Source organism: Arachis hypogaea, chromosome 2 (assembly GCF_003086295.3).
Source record: "Arachis hypogaea cultivar Tifrunner chromosome 2, arahy.Tifrunner.gnm2.J5K5, whole genome shotgun sequence".
Lineage (NCBI taxonomy): Eukaryota > Viridiplantae > Streptophyta > Magnoliopsida > Fabales > Fabaceae > Arachis > Arachis hypogaea.
Genome location: NC_092037.1, coordinates 93,932,085 through 93,942,752, shown reverse-complemented (window position 1 = coordinate 93,942,752; position 10,668 = coordinate 93,932,085). Strand labels below are relative to the sequence as shown.

The 10,668-nt window shown below is 25.1% G+C and overlaps 2 protein-coding genes across 2 annotated transcripts; one reads left to right on the top strand and one right to left on the bottom strand.

Annotated features, from left to right (window-relative positions):
* Positions 1–4,943: 4,943 nt before the first annotated feature.
* Positions 4,944–5,538, top strand: LOC140177393 (uncharacterized). The gene is made up of 2 exons (XM_072210486.1): positions 4,944–5,081; positions 5,170–5,538. The coding sequence occupies exons 1-2, from the start codon at positions 4,944–4,946 to the stop codon at positions 5,536–5,538; spliced, it is 507 nt and encodes a 168-aa protein (XP_072066587.1).
* Positions 5,539–6,643: 1,105 nt separating this feature from the next.
* LOC112720128 (putative expansin-B2) lies at positions 6,644–9,417 on the bottom strand. Its single transcript, XM_025770957.3, has 4 exons — positions 9,186–9,417; positions 8,366–8,478; positions 7,507–7,688; positions 6,644–7,056 (listed from the first exon to the last, which is right to left on the bottom strand). The coding sequence occupies exons 1-4, from the start codon at positions 9,361–9,363 to the stop codon at positions 6,720–6,722; spliced, it is 810 nt and encodes a 269-aa protein (XP_025626742.1). The 5' UTR covers positions 9,364–9,417; the 3' UTR covers positions 6,644–6,719.
* Between the last annotated feature and the right edge of the window lie 1,251 nt (positions 9,418–10,668).

Genomic DNA, 10,668 nt, shown 5'->3' with positions numbered 1-10,668 from the left:
ATGTCGTACATCAAACTAGTCCCTTCACTAATTTTTTCTCATTTTTTTTAAATTTAAAATTTTTAATATCTTAGATGCACTAATTTTAATTCTATTTTTTTATATATCGTTTAAATACAAGTGGTTTCATAAAAAAATTTAAGATTTTAGTTTTAATTATATAATTTTTTTAATAATTTAATATTGATAAATTTTTTAATATATAAGTATGTTATTATAAAAAAATAATTATATGATCAATTGGACACATTTTTTTCATAGAAAAATATGTGCTTTTAACAAAAAATCAATAATTAAAATATATATTTTATATTCTTATGAAATACACGTTTTCGTTATATGTAAATGAACTAGATTGAAGGTACTTCAAGTACTCTCACTATCATCTCCGACCTTTGCAGTCTAAACGAAATAGGTCGGAGATGGTAATGAGGAAAGTTTGAAATGTCTTCACGTCAACTCCAAGACGTCGGTTAGGGGTATCCGCAAGAGAAAAAAATATTTTATAAAAGCATTGAAGGAGGTCGGAGATAGTAGTGAAGGTGCTTGAAATGCCTTCACGTCAACTCCAAATTGGCGGTTAGGATATTCGCAAGAGAAAAAACATTTTATAAAAGCACTTTTATTTAAATAACATGTGAAAAAATAGAATTGAAATTAATGCATTCAAAAATATTGAGAATTTTGAATTTATAAAAAAAATGAGAAAAAATTGGTGAAGGGAGTAGTTTGGTGCACGACATTCAATTTTAGGGACTAAAATGAGTCATTTAAGGTAAAGTGAGGAACTAATTTGGTGTATCTACAACGATGACATAATGGATGACACGTTGACGAATATTGTTGCAACACGTGGTACAAACAGACACGTGGCCAAATAATATTGTGACACGTGGCACAACTATCTACATCAACATGTCACGTGTCACTAGTCACCACATCATCATATCATTACACTTGGCCAAATTATGGAGTGACACGTGTCACTTACCATCCACGTTATCCAGCCATGTTATCACGTCGTTAAGGGAAAATAGATTAGGGACTAATATGGTGCACTTTTCTCAATTTCAAAAATATAGTTGGTATAATTAAAATTCCATGAACGATTTTATTGCACGACGTAAATTTCACGAACCATTTTGGGTTTAACTCTATTAATTACGACCAACTCAAACACTTAACGTGTGATGTGGTTTAGAAATCTTGTAGTGTGGGTGTGAAAAAAAGTGCGTCACATAAACTATTGCCATTAACTTTGGACGTAGTTGACTAAAAAATAGGCTAATTTTTTTTCGTTGGGACATATAACATATTGGCACTTTTTTTTCGTTGGGACCTAGTAGTCTAACTTTTAAATGGACAAGAGTAAGATTACATATTTATTCTTTAATTTTTTAAATTAATTATTTTCCTCATGATAATATGTAACTAGATATTATTTATAAATTTAAATATGTATACAAATTAAACTCCATCAATTTCCATGATCAGTTGATCCATCTACTTAATATGCTAAAACTGAGTTTTTTCCCAACTACTAAAGATGACGTGTCGATCTCTCATGTCTCCGTTTTCCCTCTAAAATGAATAAAATTTTTTCTATTCTAAATTATTTTATAAAAAAATATCTTTATTGTAATTATATTATATTAATACTTAATAAATAATATATAATTATACTAATTTAGCAACATATCTTCATTATAATTATATTAAATTAGTATTTAATGTACTATTAAACTACTTATCAATTATCAATTAAAAATACTTTTAATAATTTTAATGATAATAATAATATCAATAATAGTAATAATAATAATAAAAAAATTTTGTTACCCGTGATATGATGAAATTATTCACGTATATCAATTAATTTTTCTAACTTATTTTATAAAAAATATCTTTATTATAATTATATTATAATTAATATTTAATGAATAATATATAATTATACTAATTTAAAAACATATCTTCATTATAATTATATCAAATCAATATTTAATGCACTATTAAACTACTTATCAATTATCAATTAAAAATTAAAAATACTTTAATCACTTTAATGATAATAATAATATCAATAATAGTAATAATGATGAAATTATTCACGTATATCAATTAATTATTCTATATTATTTTATAAAAAATATCTTTATTATAATTATATTATAATTAATATTTAATAAATAATATATAATTATACTAATTTAGCAACATATATTCATTATAATTATATCAAATCAATATTTAATGCATTATTAAAAAATTACCTTAATAATAAGTAATTTACATATTTATTTTTGTTTTACTAAAGTCTATATATAGTATTTTCTTGTGGTACATGAATCTAAATTTGAGAGTCAATCCATAATTTTATATTTAGTGTTTTTTTACTACTTCATAGAATAAGAAAGTATTTTTCGGTTTTTATTGAAGTTGATCCTTTTAAGGTACAATTTATAATTTTTTATAATAATTTTCATATACTTATTCTATTATATTATTCTTTTGATAATTTATTATTTGTTGTTACTCTAAATTATTTTTATCGTCTAATGTTCCAGTTCGATTGTCTTTTGCCACAATCATTTACAATGCATCACATCCATGAAATACCTCATCGAGTTGTCTTCACTGATTTGGGTTCCAACTACATGATGTAAGCGTTCAAAGAAGGGGCAATAGTCTCTACTTTACTGAAGGATGGTTGGATCTACTCACCTATTATGACCAACCTAATGGAATGTGGTTAAAGTTAGATTTCTTAGGAGGAGCTCGATTTTTGATTGAGGAATTGTATCCACGGAACTTTATAGGGCAAGTTCAAGTTCCATCCCCTCTATGCTTTTTACGTCTGCCCGAAAATTTTCGAAGTGGAGCACATAATGAGATTGAATTTCCTCAGTTTAAGTTCAGTTTTGCTAAATTCGTGACAAATTCAGATATACAATTTCAACGATTGGTAATATATTTAAATTTTCTTATTTTAAGCTGTTCATTATTAGAATAATTTTTTAACATATTTTGATTTTTTTTTTTAGAAATTACCAGCTTTCTTTTGCATGCATGCAATGCCATTGAGGGGAATAAGAGTTAGTTTGGTTTCTCAGTGTGACAATTCTATACCTTGCCGCATTGCATGGATAGCGGATAATGAAGCTTATCTAACAAGAGGATGGTCTAATTTTAAACGAATTCTAAATATTGAAACTTACGATGTTATTTCAGTTGGTTGTCGTTACAAGAATGATTCTACACTATATGTGACTAAGGACTAGAATAAGTTCATTATTGTTTAGGTAATTTGATTTTAATATTAGTATTTGATTAAATTATAATTATAGAATTTAAATTATTGCCTCAATTTATATATTATGAATATTTTTTGTTGATGTGCTATTTTTAAATAATTTAATAAAATGAAGTAGTGTCAGATATAATTAAGTTTATTTTTATCTTTTATTTCTTTATTTGTATTTTCATTATATTTGACAAAAAATGCAACCTACACATATATTAAATCGTTGACCTAAACACAATTTATTTGCCAATAAAAAAATATTTTATCTAACAAAAAATAATAAAACATGAATAATGTATGATTATGTTATTTCTTCGACTAGCTAATTAATGCAAAATCGAGTACTATTTTTTATTCGATTGAGGTCATATTCTATTTGGTGAAAGTTTCAATCACCTTAATTAAATCATGTCTTTGTGCCTTAACTTATACAGGTAGTAATATGTTACATATTATTTGGTATATCTAAGTAGTTATTTCCCATAGTGGAGATGTAAAAATCATATTAAGGTTTATTGGCAGATAATTAGCTCATGAATAATATATGATTATATTATTTTGGGAAAGTATTTTTATTATAATTATATCAAATCAATATTTAATTATGATAAAATATGTTAATTATAATTATATCAAAGAATTATAATAATTACGATATTTATGTTATATATTTTAATCATTTATGTATGTAAATAAAATAGAAATCAATCAAATCAAATTATCACGGTAAATAATATGTTGTATATTATTACGAAAAATAATCTGTGGATAAAATTGAAATTATACCTGTGACATATAATTATAATTGATTAATTGGTATAAAATGAAATTATACCCGTGCCATGAGTAATAATCTAAATAATTATATCTTAACAAAATATAATTTGAAATAATTTATAAACAATTATCTTAACAAAAATAATTATTTAATAATTGATTTAAAAATCAATGCAAATTTTTTTTAAAAATAGTATTATTAACTGGGTAAATAATATAATTTCAAATTATTACTTGAAATATAAATAATATATGAAAATCTATTGAGTAAACCAATGATTTTGCACCTTAATAATTTAATAATTATTACTCAATTAATCAGTTAATTGAATTAGTAATAACAATTTCAAATTTCAAATTTTGTATATTAAGTAATTATTAAAAACTGGATAATAACGATTTACACGGAAAAATCATTGATAAATTCAATTATATAATTTTAAGATCATTTAATTATGTTTATTTTTTTAAAAGTATTGTCATTATTGAAGAGTAACTAATGTTTGTGATAGTCTAAAATTGAGAAATAAAATACAAAATATTAATATACTAAGTTTTTAAAGTATAAATCTTGAAGTAAATATATGTGATTATAATTAATGATCATAATTAAAAATTTTTATTTTAATGATAAGTAAGTATTGTTACGAAGCTTTAGACAAATGCCTCAGAGACATCTTAAGATGCTCAGATTCGTACAATGCTCATTTGTCATTTGGAGGTAAAGTTGTTGTTCTCGGAGGAGATTTTAGACAAATTTTACCTGTGATTCCCAGAGGCTCAAGGCAAGATATAATTCAGTCTTCTATTAATTCTTCATATTTGTGGCATAATTGAAAGGTTCTGAAGCTTACAAAAAAATATGAGATTGTCACTGGGTGAAAACAACAACATACAAGAACTCAGAAATTTTACAGAATGGCTACTCAAGATTGGTGATGATTTGGCTGGTGATACAACAGATGGTGAATCGATCGTTCATATACCATATGACATTTTGGTTAAGAACTCTAAGACAGCTTTGGATGACCTCATTGATTTCGTGTATCCATATGTTATCCAATTTATCCGTTGAAAATTATTTCAAGGATAGAGCAATTCTTGCACCAACTTTGAATTGTGTCACTGATGTCAACAACAAGATGACTGCAGGGTTACCTGGACAAGAAAGAGTCTACTTAAGTTCAGACTCTGTGTGTGTTGAGGAGGAAAATATGGAATTTGAGTTAGATGTTTTCTCGCCGAAGATTCTTAATGGAATAAATTGTTCAGGTCTACCACCACACAAGTTGGTTCTGAAGGTTGGCGCTCCTGTTATGTTGCTGCGGAATATAGACCAAACTAATGGTTTGTGCAATGGAACGAGAATGCAAGTTAGAAGAATGGGAAATCATGTGATAGAATGCAAGACTTTAACTGGTAACAAAGTTGGAAGTATTTTCTTATTCCAAGACTGAATCTAATTCCAAATAATGAAACATTGCCGGTCAGGTTTTAAAGAAGACAATTCCCAATTATCATGTCATTTGCAATGACAATAAATAAGTCTCAGGGACAAACTCTATCGAAAGTTGAAATTTACCTTCCAAGGCCAGTTTTCACCCATGGTCAATTGTATGTTGCGTTATCAAGGGTAACAAGTAAAGATGGTCTGTGAGTGCTGTTGCAAGATCATGGACACTTGGAAGATAACTGCACGATGAATGTGGCATATAGAGAAGTTTTTGAGAGCCTATAATGAAAAGGTAATAACAAAATGACTTGCTAAATCTATTAATTTATTAAAATTAATTACTATCAATCAAAAAAATTTATAAATTCTAGGAAATAATGGATGAATTTTTATTGTACATTAATAGTTTGAGAATATTAAAATTATCATAAAAATTCGTATTATCTTATTCTCCTAATAAACAATTTTATAATTACGTTAACAATATAATTTTATATACTAACATTGATACAGTGTTGTTTCATGTATATATTTTGCAGGTATCAAAGGATAGCATTGAATTGTTAATCAATATGTTTATATTATTTATTGTTTATTACAGAACTTTCTGCGTTAAGATTTTTTATTAATTTGTTCTTCATTTTGAACTGATTTTGATATGTTCTTACTTCATAGTAAACCAACATATAAAACTTTATTGGTGGATTTAAGTATTACTAGATTATTTATGGTCATATTGAGTATATATGTCTGATTTATTAAACAAAGTAGATTAAATAACTATTTTATAGTTAATACAATTAACACTATATTAAGAAAAGAAAAACAACGCATACAATTTTTTTATTAATTAAATTATTATAATTAAAATTAATTTTAACACAACAACTTAAAATTTTTTTTTCAATCTTATCACGTGCATGGCACGGATAATTATACTTGTATATATATATATATATATTGGATTATGCTATGTGTGCAATAAAATTAGCTATCAAATTCAGCCACTAATATAAAATACATGTTAAATATAAATATATATTAAAAATATCTTAAATCAGATATGTATTTATATACAAATATATTGATAGTTGATTTTAGTGGTTAATTTTAACGTACGAATAGCATTTTTGATTTTTTCTCATATTTTTTTTTTTATTTTGATTTCACATAAGAGTGATAGATCTAATTATTAAAGTTTATGGCTGATCGAATAACTTGGCCAGGTTGCCAACCAGCAGGGATAACATTGTTAGCTTCAATGGTCTTGCTGGAGCCATTGACAGAAGTCTCAGTGAGCATAAGAGAAAATGGAGGTTGCATTAAAGAACCAAGGTTGAGAACCCATCTTGCACCCCATAAACGTTTCATTGGAATCCATGAATCTTGATTTGCTTGCTTCAATTCTACATCCACAAGATTTCCTTCCCCGTTTTCATATTCAATTTCGGTTGCAAAGTAGTATTGGTTTGCCCCATTATCTATGGTGAATACTATTGGCTGCCCAAATGAGCATGAAACCCTGAAAAAGACATTAAATAAATTTAGAATTAAATGCTTATTACTCTGATATAAAGATAGGATACCGCATATGATAAAAATAAATCTATACTAAATATATAATCATTTACGTATGTTTTATCTGATGGTTTAAATTTTTAGAATAAATACAATTTTATTATAATATGTACTTGTTTAAATATTAAATTGATAAAAAAATTCTTTTGTAATAAATTTTTTATTTTTTAATATATTTAAAAAAATTTAATAATAAAAATACAAATATTACAAAAAACAAAAACATCTTTTTTTTAAATTATAATTTATATTTTTTTAAAAAGATTTTTTTGAAATAATTTTTTTTAAAAAATATTTTTTACGTAATAAATAAATAAATAAATATTTTTATATTATTATACTCAAATATAACTAAAAAATTTTTTAGAAACTCATCAAAACAAGTGCGGTATACCTTTGATATTGAAGGTTTATGCGTCCAGCATTGCGAAGATTATCTTGCTGCCCTGGTTTTGCCAATGAACCAAAAGCAAAGCCACTGAGATCGAAATGAGTGGCTGGACATCCAGGGCATTGATCTGATATCATTACTGTCACTGTTTCACCAGAGCATGCTTCATTTTCTGTGCATTTCACCTATAATTTTATGATGACCAATAATAATAATAATAATCATATTACTATGTTAGATTTTCCATAAGTAACTTGAATAATGATTAGAATGATTATTATGCTTATTGAGATATCTTAAGATAAGTAAGCAGTTGATATTTTACCAGCTATTTAATAGATGATTTAATAAAAAAAACTTTTTAAAGAAATAAAAATTGTTTTACATATGTTAGATTGAACATATAATAATTATAGCTTATATATTTTAAAAAAATAATCTAAAAATTTAAAGTTCAAACATGCTAAATAGTGTAAAAATATATTTTTTATTTAAAAAATTTAACGGAAATATATATGTGGCTATCAAACAAGCACTTATCTTTCTTTTTTCTTTCCAAAAACTGTGTAACTTCTTACTGGACAACGTTTTTTTCGTAGATAAAAGACAACAAATTCAATTTAATAATAAAAAAAATAAAGACTTGAGTATTAAAATGAGATATGGCACATAGTCACCAAAAAATTTCTAAAAAAGTCACAGAAAATATGATATGGAACATTAAAACCTAGGACTAATACAAAAAATATCAAACCAAATTATGAGATTTTGAATGTACAAGAATCTTCCCTGCATCATATATAATTTTTTTTTTTGACAAGATTATATACATAAATTAAAGTAAATCAATGGCTGCATGCACCTCATAACAAGCGCCACATCCTTCGCCATTGTTGAAAATATTAGGGCCACCAGCTGATACCAATTTAGAGAGTGGAGGATTCCCCACACTACTACCATATCCACAAGCACCACCTATATATCACACACACATACACAAGATTAATTAATATATAGCAAATTAATCTCTAAATTAATAGCTAGATAATATGACATAAACAAATTAAATTTGATTCATCCTTTGAAATAATATCTATCTATGTTTTTATAGTTGAGTTAAACACACTCAATTTTAGTATAGTATTAAAATATTAGAATTATAATTAAAATTCAACCAGTATATAGGTTTAATTACTTTATTAATGCTTATAATTTTATTAAATTTATATATACTTTTTTAATTAGATTCTTATACTATTTTTAATTTTATAATTAGGTTATTTTCATGTTAAAAATATTAAAATTAATAGAATTTTTTTTTAAAAAAATACGTGATCAAAAATCTAATTAGGATTTTAATTATATGTACCTTTAATTTGTCAAGAAATATTCTATTAATTTTAATATTTTTTATAATAATAAAAATTTAATTATAACATTAAAAGTAATATATAGAGACCTAACTGAATAAAAAAATATAAAAATCTAATTATAAATTTAGTAAAATTCTAGATACTAACAAAATAATTAAACTAAAAATATATTACAAATCTTATATTTTTTTGAAATATAGTATTTAAATAGTTTATAAATATAAAATATTTCTCATATTTTAAACCAACTTTTGAAATTAAATTAAAAGTACCCAATTTTACAAAAAAAAAAAAAGAAAGGGCACTTACCATCTGTTCCAGCGCCATCTGGCGGTCCATACCATGTAGCTGATGCTGGTTGCCATTGTTCTGCATTTGCATCAACTATGGAAGAATTATAGAACGATAGTTTGGGGTTGAAGCCATAACAAGTGCATATTAAGAGCATACAGTAAAGGACTACAACATTAAACGTGTGAACCTTCATGATGATGGATATATGGGATTATATTCGGATTTTCAATTATTTTTGTGTCTTTCCATCCAGCATTTGCTTGCCAACAGTGGAATTTATAACAATATAATGTTTTCATTTATGGTAATATTCTTTTCTTATACCCAGATCAGAGAGTTTGATTTTTTTTTTTTTGTAATTTTTATCTAAATGAATTAATTAATTCTACAAATAATATGAAGTATATAGTCCGTGATCACTGATCAGTAATTTATGAATTAATTACTTCTAATATAAAGTAGATAGTCCGTGACTAATGATTTATAATTTATTTATCTAAAAGTAACATTCTAGGAGAAAAAATTATATATTAAGACCCAACTTCTTTAGTCAACCAGTATTCATACTATTCAAACAATTTTGTCTTTTTCTCTTATATATCCATCCCTCTTTCTCCATTCATAAATTCATATACTCTACCTTGTTTTATATATTATATAGCATGTTTGAATTCATTGTGATTGGAAAAAAAAATTAATTCCCTAAGTAATTCGATACTGGAATCCATGATAATTTTTTGTTTCTTTTTTTTCCTCTCATTTAATTTTAGCGCTACCATAATTCTTTCATTTTGACCATTTTGAGAAACTTGAATTCTATTCGGCGATAATATCCATTTTAAGTAATTGAAAGCTAAGGAAAAGTTGATTGGTTTCGCAAATTAATGGAAGATGATTATTCTTTTAATCTTTTTCAATCCATTAAATGACAACATTATTCTATATTAGGATTCTTTAGGATGAATAAGTAGGAAAGGATTTTGTTTTGAGAATATAAACTTATAAAGAATAAAGATATTGTTCTAATATTATTTTAGTTTGGTTTGGTTGAAACTTTGCTATTTTGCCTTTCGGAGAGACCTTTATCCATTATTTTGGCATTTTTCCATTGGCAGCCTCTTATTATACAGATTTTATGTTCAAATAAAAATTTCAACTAATAATGCAAATAATTTATGGCGTTATCTTATATTATTTTATTTTTGTTTGGTTGAAACTTTGCTATTTTGAATATTGGTAAAAAGATTACTCTACTTCACAATCAGATATAGGTTATGAAGTAGGAAGATTGAGTTAGTTTTTAGACTACGCTATTGACAAGCATTTTGAGGCTGCTATAAAAGTGCTAAGATATTTGAAAACAGATCGTGCACTGGCTTAATGTTGAAAATAGATTCTTTTTATTTTTTTTAACACTTGAAAAAATAAAGTGTGATTTTTTATTTTTAATTTTATAAATGGGACTAAAAATAATAAAGAGAGAACAATAAAAAATGAA

Bases quoted from the DNA above. Each gene is read 5' to 3' on its own strand.
- LOC140177393 (XM_072210486.1), top strand. From the start codon at position 4,944: ATGAGATTGTCACTGGGTGAAAACAACAACATACAAGAACTCAGAAAT. The intron at 5,082-5,169 runs GTTAAGAACTCT...AATTATTTCAAG, and splicing joins ATATACCATATGACATTTTG to GATAGAGCAATTCTTGCACC.
- LOC112720128 (XM_025770957.3), bottom strand. From the start codon at position 9,363: ATGAAGGTTCACACGTTTAATGTTGTAGTCCTTTACTGTATGCTCTTA. The intron at 8,479-9,185 runs GTAAGTGCCCTT...TGTGATATATAG, and splicing joins AGATGGCGCTGGAACAGATG to GTGGTGCTTGTGGATATGGT. The intron at 7,689-8,365 runs GTGCATGCAGCC...ATAAAATTATAG, and splicing joins GATGTGGCGCTTGTTATGAG to GTGAAATGCACAGAAAATGA.